At 28.1% G+C, this 23675-nt stretch overlaps 3 protein-coding genes across 9 annotated transcripts; 2 read left to right on the forward strand and 1 right to left on the reverse strand.

Moving 5' to 3' along the window:
* Positions 1–5807: 5807 nt before the first annotated feature.
* Positions 5808–9685, forward strand: LOC107164592 (uncharacterized). Its single transcript, XM_015512460.2, has 2 exons — positions 5808–6280; positions 7368–9685. The coding sequence occupies exon 2, from the start codon at positions 7390–7392 to the stop codon at positions 9106–9108; it is 1719 nt and encodes a 572-aa protein (XP_015367946.2). The 5' UTR covers positions 5808–6280; positions 7368–7389; the 3' UTR covers positions 9109–9685.
* A 3-nt stretch (positions 9686–9688) lies between these two features.
* On the reverse strand, positions 9689–15086 carry LOC107164600 (uncharacterized). Of its 2 annotated transcripts, none has more exons than XM_015512474.2 (6): positions 14821–15086; positions 13048–14161; positions 12608–12735; positions 12416–12523; positions 10000–10484; positions 9689–9935 (listed from the first exon to the last, which is right to left on the reverse strand). In XM_015512474.2, exons 2-6 carry the CDS (start codon positions 14136–14138, stop codon positions 9834–9836), a joined length of 1914 nt encoding a protein of 637 aa, XP_015367960.2. In that variant the 5' UTR covers positions 14139–14161; positions 14821–15086; the 3' UTR covers positions 9689–9833. The 2 variants fall into 2 exon arrangements, with proteins under 2 accessions (XP_015367960.2, XP_015367959.2); XM_015512473.2 differs by having other exon boundaries at positions 13048–14164; positions 14821–15085.
* Positions 15087–15260: 174 nt separating this feature from the next.
* Tsp26A (Tetraspanin 26A) lies at positions 15261–21946 on the forward strand. Of its 6 annotated transcripts, none has more exons than XR_016190742.1 (11): positions 15261–15608; positions 15694–15832; positions 15897–16017; positions 16083–16156; positions 17621–17695; positions 17777–17875; positions 17956–18084; positions 18165–18215; positions 19488–19637; positions 19731–19918; positions 20946–21946. XR_016190742.1 is itself a non-coding variant. In XM_015512495.2 (11 exons), exons 2-11 carry the CDS (start codon positions 15740–15742, stop codon positions 21012–21014), a joined length of 990 nt encoding a protein of 329 aa, XP_015367981.1. In that variant the 5' UTR covers positions 15261–15608; positions 15691–15739; the 3' UTR covers positions 21015–21946. The 6 variants fall into 6 exon arrangements, 5 of the variants coding, with proteins under 5 accessions (XP_015367981.1, XP_015367980.1, XP_089078325.1 ...); XM_015512495.2 differs by having other exon boundaries at positions 15691–15832; positions 19790–19918; XM_015512494.2 differs by having other exon boundaries at positions 19790–19918.
* The last annotated feature ends 1729 nt before the right edge of the window (positions 21947–23675 follow it).

The following is a 23675-nucleotide window of genomic DNA, read 5'->3' on the forward strand; positions in this document are numbered from 1 at the left end:
TGAAATGTTACGGATCTATTACTTAATCAGTTTAAAAGGCACTGTTTTGATTTTTCGTTGTGTTAATTGGTTAATTCAGTGAAACGTCTATTTTTGAACGGTGTATTCAGATTTAGTTTCCGTTTATTCTTAGCAAAGTAATTGTTATTTTTCATCATAAAATCATCGATACTGAAGACGATAATTCACAAAATTATAACTTTAATGTCTATATTAATTGTTATGTGTTACTTATTATAATATATTTTATTCATTATTCTTGTAATATACAGTTATTACAGTTATTAATGTTAGTAAATATTTTTATTTTTAATAATTATTTTATTTAAAAAAAATGATATTGTGGGCCCCACTGAAAGAATTTGTGGACTAAATGTTTCTAGACCACTAATCTAAATTAAGTTTGGGCGCATTTGACCTTTTTTGCTTAGATTTTCTCACGTGATACTTAATTCCGAAAACCGAACGCTTTTGAGATCGTGAGAATCTTTTCGAGACACACTATATGTCTATATGAAACTTCAGATTGTTTTGTAACTTCTCTTTCGTGCCTTTAAATATTAAGAATAATTATGTATACCTGAATACCTGACAGTAAATAGTGATACTAATTAGTAGTGGAGTTTTGAAACAAAATGTAGGCCACTATAACAGTCGATAAACTACGCATTTCAACATGTCCTTATATATTATTGTATACATATTCATACATTTTATGCTTTAAAGCCTTTAAATAAATGTATAAATATTAAATATTTTACTATTTCACGTATTTTGTTAATCAAACGATTTTAAAATTTTAGCTTTTACTTTTTACAAATTAAAATTTTTAATACAAAATGCATTAAGTGTATTATTGATAAATTTGATTGTAAAAATAGAATTTATACTATCTTTCTATCTCAAACAGTTTCCATTAGTACCATTACTTATAAGTTATAAATAATATTTTATAGTATAGACTATGGACTTCCGGTTATTTCAAATTTTCTACTACAATATTTAATATTGATTACTCATCTAATAAATCAATTTTAAAGGTCATTACTTATTAATTTATTATCAATAATCATTAGTGTAAACATCTGTTCAAACAATTCATTGACATTATTTGCAATGACAATATTTATAATTATATGCCGGGTCCACGCAGAGACGACAAAAGTAAAACAATTTTGTTTTTTCCAACAAATTGTTCGTGTTTTGAAAAACAAAGTCGTGTCCCGAGCGGTGTCGGTAAACATCAAAAGGTTTTGGTTTTGTTGTTGTTTTTGCGGACACTGTCAAACGTGTGTGGACATGTTTTCAAAACAACCAACAGGCAATATTTTTTATTGGGATTTCGCGGGCAGTACCAATTTGGTTATTTATAAATATATTATTTACTATATAATTAAAAACGTCTTTTAATATTATTATTTATTTTTTTACTTTGTAACTGTAGGTAAATATACCCAGCACCCAACATAAATTAATCTTCATCGTCTTTAATATCTCTTTTCAATTTCCAAGTTTTCACTCACAGTAAAAACATTTAAAAAAATTTGTAAGTACTAAGAGTTTAGAAAGCTAGAACTCTGAAGACAGACTGACTGACCACGGATGAACGAAATAAAACGACGAGTTTATATTTCTGTATGGATAGTTGAAAACAAAAACAAAACAGGAACAAATGTTTGAATTTTGTTCATGTTTTGTTTAATTTTTACTCAACTCAGTATGGACACATGTTTTGTTTGTGTTTTATTTTTTTCAAACTTCAAAAAGAAGGGTTTGAGTTTGGTTTTTGTTTTGTTTATGTGTCGTCTCTGTGTGGACCCGGCAATAGAAATAAATTATTTTAATAATAAAAGACATTTAATAAAGTTTTAACAAATATTTTTTTGAATTAGTAATTTATACCTAACTAATGTCCAGTAATTATTTATAATAATGGACACATTTCAGCGCGTTTTGTTCATGATAAGAGAATGAGATGATATAGGGAATAAGCGAGTAAAACACAATGTCTATTTCAATTTTCAAGTGACATCTATACTGTCAGGAGGAATAGGAGAATACTGGATAATACTATAACATAGCTGCCTTTATGTATTATATAATTTAATACATCAAAAAGATTCAATGAACTAACAACATGAAAAAAAAATGAGTAACAAGTTTACAACAGTACCTACTCACTATCCATGTCTTTTATTAAAGGACAACAATTATGACTATTTATAATAGTTACGTGGCACAACGAACAATAGAGGAAACTTAATATATTCATTGGACAGCATTAAACTCTGATTTCTTAACTAACTTTAAATAGCTCAATAACAATACGTTTTGGAACATATATTTTATTACCGGCCATATTTTGTTATTGTTTTAACGTATGTAGTTAAGCATACCGAAAACGATAATTAAGTCAGAATTTGGTGCACGGACTTAGTTTTGAAGTTAAAAACAACGAAAAATACAATTCTGGTGAAACAGAAATATGCCTAAATTTTAAAGAACCATATAAAACGTGTGATATACATATTATATGTCTTCATCTTGAAAAAAATGAAAAAAATTCATAATTTTTATTGAGCTTTTTGTGTTTTGGAGGTATATCAACTGTCACGCGTGTCTTTCAAAAAAAAAAGTTTTAATACAGAAAATATTATAATAATTATAGATTAGGCTCGGTTAGGTAAAGTTAAGTATTTAAGTAATCATAGATTTATATTTATCTATAATTTAAAAATTTTCTTACTCATTTAAAAAAAAATACTCTACAGTTTTTACCTTATAGTATTGCTCAATATTGTCATTGTATATTGCGCAATACTGCTATTATAGTTTAGTTGTTCAATGTTTTGATGGTTTGTAAAGACAAATTTCTAATTTTGTAAATATTTATACTTTATATGCACCATACGGAGATTATAAGAACAAGAATTACCCCAAAAAAATACTAAATAACAATAACTTAGAAAACATATTTTGTCAGACGCCAATAAATTGAATATTGAAAAAGCAGCATGACGGAAGCCCTATGAATTTCAATAATTACACATATATGATAGGTACATAACAAACACCTATTACAATAAATTATATATCATGTATAGGTACGTCATAATTTATTGTGAAAATCAAAAACGACGAGAGAACAAACATTGATTTGTAAAAGGTCACTCAGTCACCATCAAATAAAACATAAAAAATATAATAATGGCACTGCCATCGGGCCAACTCACCATTAATAGTGATCCATGTATAAATTGATAATTTACGGTTTAGCGTGATGCACATACTACACACATATAAACAGTCAGTTGTTAACCAATAAGTTATATACATATGTAAATAAAAAAATGTAGATATATATTAGGTACCTATATAAAAATATTTTAAAATATTTGACGTAACCGGTTTCGACTAATAGGTTGTTGATTTAACAAGTGAAATAGTCTAACATTGTTCTTGACTATCATTAAATGATACGACTTCAGTATGATTTTTAATTTTGCTAAACAACAGTAGGTATACGTAAATCACAAAAAATGTATACAAATGTACAATAGTAGCTACTTATAACTTATAATAGAATAATATATGACAATATATAATTATGTACTAAATGAATATACATATTATATAAATTAGCTTTTAGATTATATCTTGCATTAAAAGAAAAATAAAGAAAAGTGTGCAAAAATATTAGTTGAAGTATATAAGCAATCATAGGCGTGTCCACGGGTCATGCCTGTCATGCACAGGCATGACCTGCAAATTTGGTCAAATTTACATAGTACATTTTGATGCATAATATGAACTTTTTTTTCTCAATTTCTATTTTCATATTATATTTTTTGTTTTTTATCATGTATATAATTCAAATCCCCAAACCCTAACAGAAATTTTTATTTTTATTTTTTTTTGGGGGTGGGGAGGATTGGCAGTTTCCCCATCCCCTGGATATGCCACTGTTGTGCATGACCTGCGAATGAGGTCTGGACACGCCTATGCAAGCAATTTATTTATTGACGAGTGAAGATTTTATGGTATATTTATTATACAATTTCTAACCTTCAACGGCTCGACCCTTTCATTTGTTTAAAAAAATATAATGTAAAAAGCCACTTATTGTATATTATAAATAGGTACTCACATAGTGTAGCATATCTATGGAAAAGTATTTAAATAGCCAAGTGTATCGAATTATCAAACTCCTAAGATGATTCGAAAAAATAACGCATTATTGGCTTACACTGACAAAAATCGTTTATCATTGTATCTAGTCAATCAATTAACCGGTCGATCTGAATCATGATATACGTATTATATTATTACACATAACTATAGTCTATAAGTATATACGTAAGGAATGTTATTCACTGTATTTGTCATAGTAGCCAGTAGGGGTATTTGCAAGCAATATAGTAATGTATAGATCAACAAATCCATTTGGAAATATAAAACTAAAAAAAAAACCTATAAAGTCACTCTACTTTATAGTAATTATTCAGTGTTAGATATATCGAAAATTCAGAGGTTTTATTTAAGTTTTTATTGGAGACAAAATTGTTGACCCCCATCCCAAACAAGAGAACCAATAAACAACGCTTCACTTCCTAGTCCTGTTAATTTCCATTAATTTCCATCTTACCTAAGTTCCTAACATGACTGAGGCAAAAATAGCATCATTTTATGGCAAAACAATGTGGAGGAGTTAAATAATTGAAGATACCTACTTCTGCAGTGGCGTCATCTTTGGAACCACCAAAAAAGAAAGAAGATGTATCTAGAAACTAAAATTCTCAGTCTTTTGGCCATACACAAAACTATTGTTACAATAAACCCGCGTGTGAAAATGCGGTGAAGAACAGAAAACAAAAGGCTTCCATAAGTCAAAAATAAATCAAAACCTAAATGTGCTAATTACGGTGAAGCTCATACCGCAAACTGGAAGGGTTGCTCTGCTTACAAATAAGCAGAAGTAAAAGCACACCCTAAAAAGGTTTCTGCAGTACAACACATTCAACAAAAATCAGAAAAAACTGTCACAGCGGCCATATATTACACTTCAAGTAACTAGCTCTCCCAACTTAAACTTAACACCCCAAAGTCCAAACAACACCAATCCAACGACAACGAACCCACGTTAATAGATATCTTATATGCTTTGACTAATTTAACAAAATCGCTAGAATACATCACATCTAGACTAGATAGATTAGAAAGTAATCAATTTAAGTATAACAAAAAATCAAAAGAAAAAGTAATGAATCGCACGCTGCGAATGTTGCCGTCTAGGCCCGGGCCTTTAGAGCCTGTGCCTAAATACGCTTCTGCGCATACTAATTCAAACCAGGAAAACGGACCGGCTCCAAAAGTGACGTTGTACTTACCTTCTTTCAGTTACTTATCCACGCCATGCAAGTCTCGTTGATGAAATGTCTTTTAAAAAGTATTCTAATACAAACACAGTCAGACGAAACATATTATTTTTAAAAATTAAAAGTATATCAAGCATTAAAAATTCAGACTTAAAGTACTTCACGTCTTTTTTCAGTTTACTACCAAGTGCAATATTATTATTATATTATTAAGATATAATGGAAATACTACCGTTAACTACTACACTCTATGGGAAAAACGAACCGATACACTAATAACAGTTGCGAAATCTAGATGGCATTGTAAATATTTTGTAACGTGATTCTATCTGTGATTGGACGAGAACGTCAGTAAGTGATAAGCTATCACTGATAACAATGTTTACTGTGGATAGATGAAATAAGTTGAGACTTGTGAAGTTGTGTCGTTGTAGCTTGTAGAGCCAGCGCTCGCTGCCCAGCACAGTACCGCAGCAGCACAAGTGGCATCTCCACCACCTTCTCATCGTAAAACTACGAACCAGCTGCCCTCCCTCCTCCCCCCTCCCTTGCGGTTAACGCCGTACGGCGTACACTGAGTTATTATTATTATAACCATTATGGGTAGCCTACCAGACGGCCTGTCTACCTGCGATAAATTTTCCGTTTTCCGTAGTTCCGCTCTTGAAAAGTGAAAACCGGAACTGTTTACGGTGACGGTAACGTAAATCGCTTTGTTTTTACCCGGCCGATTGGGTTACGACTACGTTAGTTTCGTTTCTAAAAATGTAAATAATTTTTCGAAAAATATCTAATTTGCTTGATACACGGGTAGTTGGTTATCCATTTCGTTTTCTCTAAGTGCCGTCACTAGAATTAACATCCATACCTGTAGGTACACTAATCACGCGTTAAGCCACTTGAAAGTAAGTATCTGATGACTCATGTATATTGTGTGTGTGTGTTTGTTTACTTTTTACAAATCATATTAATTATTTTTCATTTAGAACCAACCTTAAGTCTACATGACTGCTTTCATTTTTCAAAACAATGTTACCCGTTTTTGGTTTGATTATTTAAAGTCTCGTAGTGACTTCTATCTACTTTTTCACCGTTATAATTTATCTGTACCTATATCCAATAATTTAAAATCAAAATCAAACAACTACATTATATGCCATTCAAATCTCACTATATATCATTGATTAGGTACACTTATTGTTGGAAACAATCACTATGATTAGAAATGGACCAATTAACAATTAAATATAATTATTAATTACAGCATTTCATCAAACACAAAGTTTTTAAATTTTTTTTAGAAACAAACGGTTTCATTAAATCATTCAACACTATGTTGTTTAAATTAAGTTACATATTTTACTTATATAAATACATAGCCACATAGGTAATACATATATCTTGTAGAAAGGTTATAGAAATTTATAGAACTAACTGAGAAATTTTCCCTTTTTTTTAAATCAAGAAATAAACACCCTATTGGTAGATATAATGAGTAATAATAAGTGCATGATATGAATTATAAAGTAAAAATTAGACATTTGGCATTCTTAAATAAACAAGAAAAAGAATAAAAAATCAAGTAGATAAAATATATAAGTAAATATAATTAATTAGTTTAAACTAGTAGTATTACTATTAATTTAATTATGCTATACTTACATTTCTATTAATTATTCTAATATCTTCCATCATAGGTTTCAAGTTCCAATAAGTTCCATTAAGAATTCCAAACCATTCATATTTTTTTGAAGTTAATTGCTATTGATTTGTTTTGTTCCTAATAAGAAGTTGTAATACAGTTATTGGTTTTGCCATAAAGTACATAAACACTTAGTGTTTACACTAGTGTGTATCATTTAAATTAAAAAATGTACCAAAGAATTATCAAATGTATGTTTTATTATTATACATGCTCTATGTATATTATATTATTAGCTGTCATTATTTTAAAATATTTAATTAAGTGTAAATAAATATTTTTATTTTCAGCTAGTATTTCTTTAAAAGAAATATGCTTGCCTGTGCAGAAATATCAAAAATGGATACGTGCAGCATTCAACAAATTAAGCTGGGATCGGATATTATTGTTGATGGTTTATTTTTCAATGAAACAAATATTAAATTAAATAGTTCTAACAATCAAGTAATTCTATCAGATTCATATAGTGATCAAAAATATATCCCAACAGACATTCATAATGAATTGGAAAAAGATAATTATGATGTTTATAGTAATAAATCAAAAAGACTTAAACATAAATGTAAAAAAATTCAACAAATGTCCTTAGATAAACTAAACCTTGATACTCACCTCGAAATTCGACTGCCTATAAAACAATCTTATACATGTACTATTTGTCAAAAATTATTTCACTATAAATACCGATATGATGCTCATATACAAAGTCACAATGTTGATAAACAAAAATATAAGTGTAAAATTTGTGATAAATCTTTCACACGTAAATACCATATTAGTATCCACAATAGAACACATACGGGTGAAAAACCTTATAAATGCGACTTATGTGAGAAATTGTTCTCAATGAAACATCATCTCCTCTCTCACATTCGAACTCATACTGGTGAAAAGCCTTACACATGTGATATGTGTAATGAATCATTTACCCGCAAAGATATACTGAGCAAGCATGTTAGAACTCACATAGGCGAACAACTTTTTACGTGTGTAAGATGTCATAAACAATTTTCTATGAAAACATACACAGGAGAGAAACAATACTTCTGTCATTTGTGTCAACAGATTGAGCCTCAATCAAATATTGTGAACAACATAAATGCTAAACTTAATCATGACTTTGGCTTAGAAATGTATGACAATAATAAATGTATTGAAACAACAGACCTCATTGACATAAAATATGAAAACAATATAGAAAGTATTGACAATGAGTCAACGATTCTAATATCAGCATCAAACATGTTATCATATCAACCCTATAATGAAATGTTAAATAATACCAAAGAATTTCAATCTGATGTAAAATGTCTTGAAACATTCTGTAGTGTTGAGTTTAAAGAAAAGCCGTATAAATGTCACATGTGTCAGCAATTATTTTCTAATAAACAAAATCTCGATTCTCACATTAGGAGTCATACTACAAAACAACCTTATACTTGTACAATTTGTAAGAAATCATTTTTCTATAAGTATCGCTTTGATGCCCATATAACAAATCACAAAATGGACAAGTATAAATGTAAAATTTGTGAGAAATCTTTTACCCGTAAATACCATTTTGATACTCATTATAGAATACATACTGGTGAAAAACCTTTTAAATGTGAAATATGTTTGAAATTATTTTCACTAAAACACCACCTAATATCACACATTAGGACTCACACGGGTGAGAAACCGTTTAATTGTGAGCTTTGCAATGAATCATTTTGCCGTAAAGATATACTTAGTAATCATATAAGAATTCACACTGGAGAAAAACAGTTTGTTTGTGATTATTGTGAAAAACAATTCTCTATGAAACAATATTTAATAAGACATATGAGAACACACACAGGAGAAAAACCATTCATTTGCCATGTATGTCAAAAAAGATTTTCACAACGATCTGGACTTGATTGTCATATTAGAATCCACACTGGGGAGAAGCCATTTCAATGTGAGGTGTGTAAGAAATTATTTTCTAGAAGAGACAATTTAACAATCCATATGACGACACATAATATTAGCACAGAAGTTGATCAATAATGACAATTAAAAGAAAACATGTTGATGTACTTAACAAATATGTATTGCCATTTCAGAATTACATAACTATTAATTATAATTCACCATTTCTAGTCCTAACTATCTCAACCAGCAAACATCAAAACTTATTGTATATACAAAGGGGAATCCTTTTTATACATATTTACACTTATACTTATGTTTTCTTCTAATTTATTATTTTATTTTATTGTTATGTAATTATAATTCAAATTTTATTCTTAATTATATTAAACTTTATTATTTAGAAGTAAACTAACAATTCACAAATTTTGTATTAAAATAAATTTCAAGATCAAACTAAGTTTTAGAGGTCCAAGTTCCATTAGTTGTATTATATTATATTATCTATGTGCATTGTTCTTTTTACAATAATTACTACTTAACATATACCTATTTATTTACAATGCATATTTTGATGTTAGTCAATAACATCAAATACAATATTATTACAAAATTTACTTGTGGTATTGTACGGATTTACTATTTTGTAATACACAAAACATGATTTATCGTCAATTATGTTGTAATATATAAATTATTATTATGTCAAAAGTAATTACCAATGAAGTTTTTCATAACAAATCTTTATAATCAAACACAAATGAATTCATAATAATTATAAATTAAAATAATAATACACATATTATTTTATTCTTGAATATTTTGCTCCAATCTAAAGATCGATAAGAACAAACTTCCAAGACTCAAGCAGCTTGAATTTTACAGAAACGATTCATATTGTTTCTGATGTAACAAATACACTGAGTTATAGTGTTTCGTTCACTGCGCATTAAATCTCCCATCAACTAAAATCAATTAAATGTTTTTATAATTCTTATTACATGTGAGATAGACTTAAAATCTACTTACGGCTTCCAACAGAGCACCCTTCCTTTCAACCACTTCAGTTCGTGGTGTCCTCATTGGTGGGATTTTTTTGAATGGTTTAGATTCTTTTTTAGAAGTGTTCTTACGCTTTTGGCCACGATCATTGGCATTTTTCACACAATTATCGTTTTTTTTAGAACATATAACAATGTTCACATCTGTACTTACTGTTTCACTGTCATTATCAATTAATGTAGTGGAATCTAATTCTTTGTTATTTATTACTGAAGTAGAACTTGATTGTTTATTTTTATCTGTTATTAAAACTTCTGTTAGTGGAGTAGTACATGGTTTCTCATTTTGTTCTGACACGTTTTTATTATCCGGTAACCCTGATTTTTTAACTATAGGCATTTCTACTGGTGGTTCGTTGTCGCTTTGACTATCGCTAGATTGATCATATTCCTCTAATAGTTTTAATACAACTGGCTTATTAGTTTCTTCTAATTGATCGTCTTTAATGATATCTACAAGAAATTAAAAAAAACAATTGAAATTATGATATTTAATGCTGATAAATTCCTCCATAAGTAAAATTAATGACATATTTTAATAATTTAATGTAAAAACCATGCTTGAAACTAATTAAAATTATTGCAATATAGCTATTCAAAATTTATTTTAAGAAAAAATTAAATAAAATTTTTGAAAATTATTCTGATGTGATTAATCATTAAAATTTAGTTATGTTCAGTATTATGAATCAAAAACTTTGAAATTGTTTAGTTTTATTATTATACCGCTACATTATTTAATATTTATGTTTAAAAATATATATAAAATACAGATTTGTATGATTTAAAACATACTTAAAAGTGTGCAATAAGGTGACCAACATGTAACTATAATATTAAATTTGAATAATAATATAATTGTATAATGTATACGATGATAGGTATGGTCCTGAGCGAAGACTGCCTGTCAGCCTATATTACAACATATATTGTACAATATATTAATATTTGAATTAACGTAGTAAATATTTTTGATGGTAATACAAAATGTTGAATTAATATTTATTAATATATTAAATTTAATAAAAATGCTGGTCACAGTATGAAGTATTTATGAGGAACCTTCTATTAAATTTTTAACGCTCATCTATTATTCTTTTTCCAAAACCCAATAAACCCTTAGATCTGGCAACGTCTTATAGACCTATAAGCCTACTACTGTTTTTTGCAAAAATTCTTGAGAAATTAATTCTCAAACGAATTTTACCTAGCATCAGTGAAAATAAAATTCTTCCAGATCATCAATTCGGTTTCCACCAATCACATTCTACAATCCATCAAGCTCACAGGATAGTTGATGCAATTTCTTTCTCCCTTGAAAAAAAATTATATTGCACCTGTGTCTTTCTGGATATTTCACAAGCGTTCGACAAAGTATGGCATCATGGCCTACTATTTAAACTCAAAAAATTCTTACACCCTTCCTACTACCTTCTCATCAAATCATACTTAACCAACCGCAACTTCCGAGTATCATATGGCTCCTCTGTCTCAAGCATAGCCCCTATAAATGCAGGTGTTCCTCAAGGTGGCATACTTTCCCCGATACTATATAACATTTACGCATCAGATCAACCTACTACACCTTACACACTAATTGCAGAATATGCAGACGATAAAGCAATAATTTCCATCAATGCAGATTCTCTGATAGCTTCTAGAAATCTACAAAAATGGGACCTTCTGTCTCAAGATTAAAAATAGCTTAACTTAAAAATTTAAGAACACAAAATAGGTAGTGTCACCAATGGGTGGCTTCTTCCCTCAAAAAAATCATATGTAAATACCCTATGCACATTTGCTTATTGTTCTAGTTAAGAACAGATTGTAAATTTCTTATAAAAAAAAAAAAAAAATCCTTAGTTATTAAAATTGAATATTAAAGAAATTTTTAATTACAAAAGTATTCACAAATTTTAATGAATTTTCTCAAAATTTCAACTTCAAATTATTATAAAAAATAAACCAAGCCTATGATGCTGAAGTAAAATATCAAACATTTTTAATGCCCTTAAATTGATGACAGACAAAGAAACACAGATCATTGTATAATGATAATAAATACATTCATTGATTCTTGCTCAGAAACTAAAATTCAAAGTTAAGAACTAAAAATATTTTTATCTTTAAGGAAAGAAAAAAATTTAGTAAAATTTAATGTAGTATAATCTTAATTTTAACTTTGACAAACAATATTCAGATGTGAAAATAATATTGTAAAAACAATATTTTATCAATTAAAATTTAAATATTATTTTAATTTAATTTAGGGAATTACCTAAGGTAAATCAGAAGTGTTAAAAAAGTAATTCATCTAGTCTCTACATTCAAGATCTGTACTAAGAATTATATTGTAAATGTAATAGTTATACAAAATAAATTACCAACTATTCCAGCAAAACGTTTCAAGTTTCCATTCGTGGGTTCTTCAACAGGTTGTATGAATTCACCATTAAATCTTGGTCTCTTTCTGTTATTAAACCGTCTATTTCCTAAATATAGGATGTTGTATCATTATATATTATTAGAAATAATCATTTTTACTATTTTATCATAGAAGATAATTTATTAGTTACCAGAATTGTTAGATTTATTAGTTTTATTAAACCTCTGGAAATCTTCATCTGCTATACGTTCTCCTCTTTTATTTTTTTCATCCTCTATATCTACTTTTATTTGAACGGTTTCTTTAGTAGGCCATTTTCTGCAAATATAAACTTAAAGTCACAATTCAGATAACAGAAATAATATGTTGTATACTCTGCATCAGGAGTAAACATTACGGTTTTGTGCTTGCAAACTGATGGCAACGGCCGATATAAAGCATAATTTTCACTACTTTGTAATGTAACAGTTTCGTTTGTATATGTGTAAATTATAGCTTCAAGTGTTGCCAACATACCAAAAATTAACAAACCATTTGGGTGTAAGGTATGCAGATTCAGACGATTTTTGGTTGGGTCACAGTAATGTTCTCACCTGCAGCAGAGTATAATATGCCTAAAGTAATACTCACTTTTTTCTTTCCTCAATCCAATTTTTAATAGCTTCTGAGTTATTACTATATAACACTTTCTTGTGCAGTCCTAATCGATGATGCAAATTTTGATGTTCTTTAACAGCACTAGCATGTCCCACAAAATCACAATCACCTAATTCACATGCTACTTGATTTTTATCCTTTTTAGATACAAAATTTCCTTTAATCTGATTATTGGGGCTAGGAGGAGGCCCTACTCTAGGCCGATAATTTTGATATTGCTGTCTTGGTTGAAATTGAAACCTATTATTATGTTGTGGTTGTTGATGTCTTGGATTTTGTTTGTTAAAAAGAAATTTTTGTTGTCCTGAAGGCCTAAAAGGCCTTTGGTTGAATTCATGTCTAGGCAAATTAAATGAAGACTGCTGTTGTTGATAACTTTGATCTGTTTGTAATTTGTATGATTGTTTCAACATTTGGGGATTAAGTATTTGAGGTTGATATAAATTATTAGGTGTTGGGCTAAAACCAGGACTAGGAGACTGATATGAAGAGCCTATTGGTTGATTGGAATTTTGATTGACAGAAGTAAATGGGGGTGTAATAGAAGGATTGAAGTTTTGGATAGGAGGTGGATGATTGTAGTTTTGCATTGGAGGACAATTATTGTAATTTTGAACAGGGGGAGGTTGCCTGTAATTTTGGTTAGGAGGTACATATATTTGTCCAGGCATTCTATAGGGAGGTACTGGTGGTTGGTTGAAACGAGGACCAGCAGATGGAGGTGGATATTTAAGAATTTGTGGTGTTTCTATATGTTGAATTGGGAGTTGATTTTGGAGAGGAGGTTGATATGATAATTTTGTTGCTTGTTCAAAATTAGGGTTAGCATGTTGATAAAAAGGTGGAGGTATTGTAGTGTCAGGAACTTGATACGCTGGTATTGAGTGATCATGATGTTGTTGGGAAGGTTGATAAAATGATCCTGGTGGTGTAAACTGTTGAGAAGGTGATTGAAATCTTGGACCAAATTGTTGCTGCTGAAAAGGTCTAGGAGTTTGATATGACTGTGATTGTTGATAGGGCCCATTTGGTGTGAAATTTGTTTGACCGTTTGGACGATACATATTGGTAGAATTTAATTCTATGACTTCTGAAATAAATATTATAAATTATAATTTTAAACATAAACGTCAGTAATGATAAAAACAGTGACATTATTTTAATATAATAGTAATTTTAAGTACATTATTTGTATTATAAAAATATAAGACTTATGAGCAGGACTCAGAAGTTTCAACACTAGAGATACTTTTTAGGGATTTAATATGCACTTAACAATGTCAAAATATGTGCTATAAATAGTACTAAATATGAGGTAAAAACTTAATTTTTTTAAATAGTTTTTTATCGTGATATATTATGCAGTAGGTATGTAACAACACTGCATATTGTACAAACTAATATGTACTAACTTCAGTAAACCGTACATAAAATCTGATCTCAATAGATTAGGTTGCAGTTAGTGAAAATTTTTACTGATTAACTGAAGATTAAGATTAAAGACACAGAATTTAAAGTATGCAAATTCACATAATTACACTGAAAATTCGTTTGCCCAAACCTGTATAAAAAAATAATGCACCTGGATGTTGGCATTGATATGGTTAATTATTTTATAAAAACTATGTGAGATAATTCAACACTGCAATAGTTTTTAACTCAATATTAATCAATATTGTTATAGAATATTTAAAGCTTAAATTTGTAACTAATTTATATTATTATTGTAATATAAAGAAAAAATACCAAGTTGTCAATAAAATCACTGGAAAAATGTAAAATTCATATATACTGTATAGTCACTTTTTCTAATTGTTTTCATAACACGAATTATATTTATTTATTAATGTCAAACATTAGAAAAAACAAAATTTGAACATCAACTAATAGCGATTGAAAGTAGTTCACAGACATTCGGTAGTTTAGTCCAAGGGGAATACAATAGAACTTGTTGTTATTATTATTATTTAAACGCGCAACACCGACAACTTACTACACAAGCAATTAAGTGCGAAGCACGTGTTTACAAATCGCACAATCAGTAAACCTTAAATCCGGTAATCGCATAGTTTCCAGTTTGCCAACCTTACGTGTCTTTTAGATTTGTGATATGAAATAATCACTCTCGTACACGAACACACTGATTTCGACCTCATAATCACATTAATCACAATAACAATGTACTTATCTCTAAGAAAAAGTCGTCTCTAAAAGTCTCAAATCTCAAGTTTCAAGCTTTTGACTTACGTATTTACGTTTTAATTTTTAATACTTTTTTAATATTGTTTCCTGTGTTTAGTGTATTTAAAATGTTTACATTTGTATGTGATCAACCAGCAAATCGTTATGTATGAATCTAACAACTTTTTCCTAAAATCTTTTAAAACTTAAGTCAATCGTATATTTAAATAAATATAAACTAATGCATACTAAAATGAATTATTCATCATTTTTAAACCTAATCGTCTTGCAGTGTTTGTTGTTTAACTGTTAAGGGTCTTGTAGCCTACCAATTAGTAGTCAGTTTATTTTTGGTAAGTTACCCATTACATCAAAAACAATCATCACATCCATCTATGTATATATGAATTATATTAACTAGTTTATATGTTTCAGTAGATTTTTTTTTTTTTATATCAACTTAATCTAGTCCAAGTAGGTCGATATGGCTATTCAACAGAAGTATAGAAGAGAAGAAGTTAGTGAAGTTAGTTGTTGCCTAAAGTACATCATATTCAGTTTTAATGTATTATTTTGGGTAAGATTTAAAATAAAATTTTTATCTCAACTCTTATTTTAATGTTGTAACCTTACAATTGTAGATGTTTGGTTTATCTGTGATGGCAGTAGGCGTTTGGGCATGGACAGAAAAAAATGCATTTAATAACCTCAGTAAACTCACTCATATAGCACTTGATCCAGCTTTTGCTTTAATTTTAATCGGTAAGAAATTTAAACATTTAATACTACATATTCAGATCATGTAGAATTTTTTTTAATTCTTACAGGTGGAATAACATTTATAATAGGTTTCACGGGTTGCATTGGAGCATTACGTGAAAACACATGTTTACTTGGGAGTGTAAGAATAATAAATTATTTTATAAATTAATGTATATCATATATTATCAAAATAAGGTACTGAGTTATGAGACTACCTTGTTTTGTAACAAAATCACAATCCTGTTTTTTAAAACTACTAAAATGGCACTTTCCTAATATACAAGACTACCTCTATTAATGTACCTACCTCAATATCTGGAAAATAAGTTATTATTTTATTTGTTTTTGATCATATTCAACAGCATTAATGATAATATTCTTTGTATTATTATTTTATTATTTTCAGTGACCAAATCCTAAGTGTGGCGTTTAACATGTGCAGCTTATAAAATATTTAAAAAATTACTACAATATATTTAAATCTTTTCTTTATTTAATTTTTATATAATTTGAATGAGGCCATTCCCTCAATATCTAATTGTTAATCTACATATTAAATAAAACAAATATATATATGTATATCAAAGAATTAACTATAGTTTGTTAATATTAATAGAATTTAGATAGTCTATGATAAAAAGAAAGTGGGCAAATTTTGGTAGTCTTTGATAACGGGATTGTGATATTTCTGGAGAGCTATGTAAATCGGGAAAATATGAAACAAAAAAAATACCTAAAATTTTTATTTTCATAAAATTGTATATCAAGGATATAATATGATAAAGGAATGATATTTTCAAGCATTAAGATATCTTCGAAATGATACTTTTCTAAACAGAATTAACTAAGGAAAGTAAAATATTAATGCGGATTTTTTTGTTTTCAAGAATTGTATAAATTAGGAAAATATCACTCAGGACTAAATAAATCAGAACATTTTTGAGTATATATATATAATAATATAATATACACGTGGATCTGTACTAATCAAAAATTGTAAAATAGAAAAAAATAAAACAATAGGACTGGATGGGACTGGACAGTTATTCAAAGGAAAATATTCATGAGGTAGAGTATTAAAAAGAAATATTATTTTTCTTAGAACTTAAAAAAATATTATTTCTTTTTAATACTTTAACTCATGAATATTTTCCTGTGAATAACTTTCTTGGTTTCATCTTCATCCAGAGCTATGCTCTATTTTTTCTATTAATACAATTTTGGATTGATATGGATCGTCTATTATATACTCAAAAATGTTGTCCCGATTTATACAGTCCTAAGCAATATCTTCATAATTTATACTATTCCTGAAAAATACGGGTCTGCTTTATTATTTTATTGTTTTATATTTTCCTTTTTTAACTCTGTTAAGAAAAATATCTTTCCTTTATTATACCACTCTTTTGAAATATCTTTCCCTACAAGAAATCTAGTCTGAATAATCATTTTCTAATCCGGTTCCATATGAATATTTTCCTTATTTATATGTGCTCTCATATTTCACAAAACTACCGTGTTATTTGTGATAAAAGTATAGTCTTGTACTACAGGAAACTACTCAAAATAATATACATTTTTGTTACATATTATGTTTTTTTAGTATGCGGTTCTTTTAGCTGTCATTTTGGTACTTGAGTTAACTGCTGGAGTGTTAACTTTTGTTTTTAAAGATTCTGTAAGTTAACTTTTTTTCTTTTTAGTAAACTCAACAATTAAGTAAATATTTAAGCATTATTAATGAATTAATAAATAATAGATTAAATCACAAGCCACTGAAGGACTTCAAACATTCATTGTTCATTATAGAGAAGACCCTGATCAGCAGAATCTTATTGACTGGATACAGGAAGACTGGGTATCTTATATTGTTTAACACAGTTATAATATATATTATATACAAATACAATTAATATATCTATTTATATATTATTCCAGTTACAATGTTGTGGAATCAAAGGTCCTGAAGATTGGGATTTGAACAATTATTTTAACTGCTCTTCACAAAAAGTTGGCAGTCGAGAAGCATGTGGAGTACCTTTTTCTTGCTGCAAACGTAAACTAAATGTAAGCTATTATTTATAAATATATTAATCTTAATTCTTAATTCCATACATATATTAAGTAAATTCATTTGTTATTTTCAGGAAATAGTTGAAAACAAACAGTGTGGATATGACGTGAGGAAAGAAGGATTTGTAAGTATAAAAATGTTTGTATGTATTTATAATATGCTTAATTAATATAAATATAAAACTAACACATTTTATTTATTAAGTTCTACTTATGAAATATTGAAATATATTATGTTATAGTGCAGAGGTTCCAAAAAGTGGGTCGCGTTAAGTTATGAAATATTTTTTTATATTTTTATAAATTAAGATTATTTTTATGTATAAATATAAGTATTTGATACATTGTTTTCATGTACCTATATTGTACATTGATGTTTGAATTTAGTTTTATGGTTTTATCATTGATCATTATCCCGATGATTACAAATGCACCAATGTTGTGGTTTAAGAGGACGTTACATCCTTATGCATTGTCTCCTTTTTACAAACAAAGAAAATAGCAAAAACTTTACTTGTACGGGACAACTATTCTCCCTCAGTATTTTTATTAAAATTATCAAAATTTCACAACACTAAGATAAGAACTTTATCTGTGTCATGGTGTAGTTATATTTTTGATGGCACAAATCAATAATTTTTAATAATTAAATCAAAAAATCAAAAACATTTTAATATTTATATAAATTACAATTTATTTTCTTAAGCTAATAACTTTAATTATATTCATGTTACTCGCAAGTACAGTTTGCTATGTTCTACGTTTGTAATACAAAGACAACGCATGTGGATGTAGCTTACTCTTAACATTTAAATATTTTACATAATGGATTTTTTTTTTTTTGATAATTGCTTAGGGCATCAACAAGGGTATTAGCATTTTTTTAAGAATTTACATTAAATTATTTGATTGCTACTTACTACATAATATATTTATATTTGTACATTGTTATCTTAGTTCTAATAATTTATTTAATTTGACGCCATTCTGATATGTTGACAAAATTGATAAGTTTTTTGGACATTTTGGGAGTGGGTACTAGCATCTTGTATAGTGTCTCCGGTAGTTCCTGTTAGATGCTCCTTTCATTGAACTGTCAACGTTCTATCAATATATGCTTGACCGTTATGAGTGTTACGCACGTCGGGCATGAGAGTGGGTCTTCTTTGGCCATGAGGTATCCATGAGACGGGCAGTGTGGCCTATTCATAGGCAGCCGAATATTACTTCGTCCCTTCTGTACATATCAAATGGTTTGGGGCTTTGGGCTGCCATGACATAATGGATTTGTACCATGAAAAGTTTAGGAACCTCTGATTTAGTGTAATCTAATAAAAGCTTTTAATAATTATTAACATTTAAAAACTTCTAATACTTTCATATTATGGCGGTTATAGTATGCTGAAAAATGGACAAGCTTAAATTTACCAACGCAAACAGGTGAAAGAAATATATATGAAAGAGGTTGCATGCGGGCTGCTGAGGAGTGGGTTGAGGATAATTTTATTGGAGTCTTAACAACAGTTATGACTGTCACCATATTACAGGTATTTGGTATTTCTCGCTAACTTGGCATGTGCTTTATGTTTGGTTGTATAGAGTATTTATTATTTATGTGCATGTTTGATTTGCATTTTCAGTATTTTTGTATTTTTTGTCATTTTTTTTTTTTCCAATGCTTGTGTGTAATTGTACATAGACCGACGATGTCGGAAAACGAGTGGACCTCATCATTAATGAAAAAGGATGTTTGCAATCTGGAGAAGAATGGCTAGAAAGAAATATGCTTTTTATAGCTACTGTATGCCTTATATCGGCTTTTTGTAAGGTGAGTAGGATTATTTTGAAATTGTTTGTTTCACCCCTAAGCCTTACACATTATATCCTTCAAATAACTGAAAATATATATCAATAAATTAAATATAAAAAAAATGCTCCTCAATTAAAATTTAAAACGTAATGTATTATGTTTGCACAATACTTACATTAAAAGTTCCTTAGACTTACAAATACCATCATATATTTTAAATCTCAAAAAATATACTAAATAATATAATTTTAGTCTATACCACTGATAATTATAATTGCACTTAAAATTTTTTTTTTGTAAAATAGTTAAAAATAATTGTTAAACTAAATAACACCTCAGGCCCATAAGAATTAGAAATATTATTCAAGGTATAGATTTCATGAAGTTTGTATACTATTTTACAGTTAATTTAAAAATGTAACTAAAAATGTTTACATAATACATTTTAATCAATGATTTTACTTTATTTTTATTTAATTCATGCGAAATATTTGAAATTACACGAATAAATAGTATATCGGGTTATTAGAACTATAAAGATTAAAACCACATTGCAGTGTTGTCGTTAAATTAATAGTAAACTGTGACAATAACAGTAAATTTACATAGTTTTATATTCCATATTATTATTAAAATATATACCTTAAGAAAGAAAAAGATCAAGTATTTCAAAAAATATTAAGTATGTGTGGAAAATCAATAAATATGCGCTTTTTCCTCTAAAGCTGATAAGGAATGCAAATTATGCATCTTTAAATTCACTATTGTGCAGATTCAATTTCTAAGTTGGTTTACTATAAATTAAGAGCATTTGGATACTGTGCAACTCCTACAACTTCAGAGTCCTATTTATAAGAATAAGATATATCAACAGTTATTTCCAACAATTTTAATTTAGCTATATTGGTAAATTATTATGTCTGTGCACGTTTTTTTTTTTTAAAAAAAGTATTTTAAATGTTTTAAATTAGGTATCAGTTCAATGTTTAGAATAATCATTTTTAATTCAATTGATATGTTAATTTTGTTTTATTTTAATTTTCAGATTTTAGGCATATGCTTTGCTCAAAATCTACGTGCTGACATATTTGCGCAAAAAGGCAAGTGGCACTAGATGGAATTCTTAAGAAATGAACAAACCAGATTATAAATACATATACTTTTTTAAGAGGTTTTTAGCCTAATCAATATTTTCATATCAAAAATAGTGATAAAAAGATTGTAATCCAACTTTAGTGATTAATTGGACATGCTTCTATGCATTTTTTTATCCAATTTTTAGGTTCTCGATTAAGTTTGGTTTGCAATTTTCATAAAAATGTATCATTAATACCCTATTATACATCCCACGTGTCATAACTATATTTGTTTGTCACTTAATATTATTTTTTTTAACAAAAACCAGTTATATTAATATGTATTTAAATTTGAATTCTCTCGAAAAATATTTCAAAAAATTTTAAGTTTACGACTTAATTCAAATGACCTATAATTTAAACGCACAGTTATGGTTTTCATTTTCATATTTAAAATTATATTTCATTCTTCCTCATAAAAATATTCCTTGGTTATCTATTCTAATTTTTATAATGTTCTAAGTTAGCTTACGCAGTAAACCAAAATTAAAACTCTTGTTATATCTGTACTATGTTTCTTTAGGTATACCAAACTTAGATCTCTTAAAACATTTTTATTGTAAAACAATTTTATTTTTATTTTGCTCAAAATATCTCAAAGTATTATTTTTCAAATGGTTATGTAACTTGTATAAGATATGTGCCAAACAAAGTGTAGTATTAATATGCAGTTTATTTTCAATGTATTTTACTTAGTTAAGTTCCTACTAGTACTATTTACATAATCTAAAATTTAATTATGCTTAATTTCACAATTATACTAATAAATAATAATAATTTAACAGTATTTACATGTATTACTAACTTAACTAACAAATTTAACCTATACATTCCATGATATTATTTACTTTTGTTTGTAAAAAAATTCAAAAATATTATTACAAAGAATAAATGATCTGTAGTTTTTTAATATTGTTTTATCCTTCAATTACATACACTTAGCAATTACAAAATATCTAATCAGTGGCAGCGCATGTAGTCATGTGATTCACAGTAAGCGAGGCACAAATGATGTACCATTGAACCTATGTATTTTGAATGCGACTGTTTTCTTATGCATGTTTGTTGCTGCGTCTGGAGTATTAGATGCAGCATCTGGTGACAGCAACGACTCTCAGACCAGTGTACCGTGTCAAATGCCAGTGTTTGGATGCTGCAGAGAAAACATACCTTAAGCATAATTCATTTGTGCCCCAAATCATACTGAGTAGTTTTTGTGAGGGGATCGTCTAGTGTACTCATTAATTGAAGCAACTTATCTACAGGTAGAGGGGAGGGGATGCTCAACACGTTGACTGCCATGCGGCCGCCGGCGTCCGTATAAAAATAATTAAGTATTGATAATTTTTAAACCGCCAGCTTCCGCACCATATGATTCATAGGAGGCCATACGGCCGCAGGCTGCTGTAAATTAATTTGGATTTATATTAATAACTTTTCTGTGGCACTACAATAATGATCTTGAAAATACGCTGTGGCGTAGTGGGAATAATTACAATTTTTGTGATGTAATAAACTTAATTTTAACATTTCTTTTTGTATTTTAATTTTTTTTTCAAATTCAAAAGTATATATACAAGTAATAATTTATAATGACACTGAAAAATGTCTTTGGCATACCCATGATAAATATTCTTGAGGCTGCTGGCGGCCACATGGCAGTCAACGTATTTAAGATAAATTTATTAACGTAATATTCAATATAAAATAGAGCTTCTTAAACCAACTTAGATACAAATCTAGTGAGAACTTAAGAAAGCTATAAAATTTGACAACTATTATCCCCTTGCAAAAGTTTGACACTAACTACTAAATACAAACGTAATTGATCGTGACACCACAAAGGGTTTGTACTGTTTGTAGTAAGTCTAAACTTTATATACCAAAATGAATTATCATTGGCAATTCAGTATAGAACATTTTTTGATCTGTAATTGCCAGTTATAACGACAGACTGACAACATTTTTTCACATAAGTTAAGATCTTCAAAAATAATTTTCTTATTCAATATTTAGGATAGGGCATATTAGTAATTATAACACTACATTCAGTTAAGTGAATATCATGAATTTTCCTAGATTTTTTACAACTTATACATAGCATAGGGTTTTTAATTATCCATTTAATTTTTCAAGAGAAAACTTGAGGTCTGATGATAAAAAAATTCTGCCGATTTTCGTAGATTTAGTAGTCTAGAATCTCAGTAAATCAAATATTTTAAAATTTTATTTCAGGTACATTTAACTCAATTTGTTTTAATTCCCCTCAAGTTTGAATTATGTTAATAAAATATGTTTTACTAGTGGCAACAGAACCATTAATTATACAAATTTATTTTTATGTTTATAAAATTGTTTAACTTATCTGAAGAAAAAAAACTCAACCAACATCTTCTTGGCCATACTAAAATAAATTCAATTTTAAATGGAAATTCTTAAAATATATTATTAGATCTAATAAATCATTAAAAATGAGATAAAATTTAAGTTAAAATATGGTGAAAAAATGCTTTAATTTTTTTAATAAAACAAGTATTGAATATTTAAACCCAACATTTGAACAAATAAAATACTAACTAAACTTAAGTTAACATGTTTTTGCTTTTAAGATAAAATTTTTCACTATTACATTATAATTT

Source organism: Diuraphis noxia, unplaced genomic scaffold (genome assembly GCF_037042655.1).
Source record: "Diuraphis noxia isolate RWA-SAM2 unplaced genomic scaffold, SU_Dnox_SAM2 contig0003, whole genome shotgun sequence".
Taxonomy (NCBI): Eukaryota; Metazoa; Arthropoda; class Insecta; order Hemiptera; family Aphididae; genus Diuraphis; species Diuraphis noxia.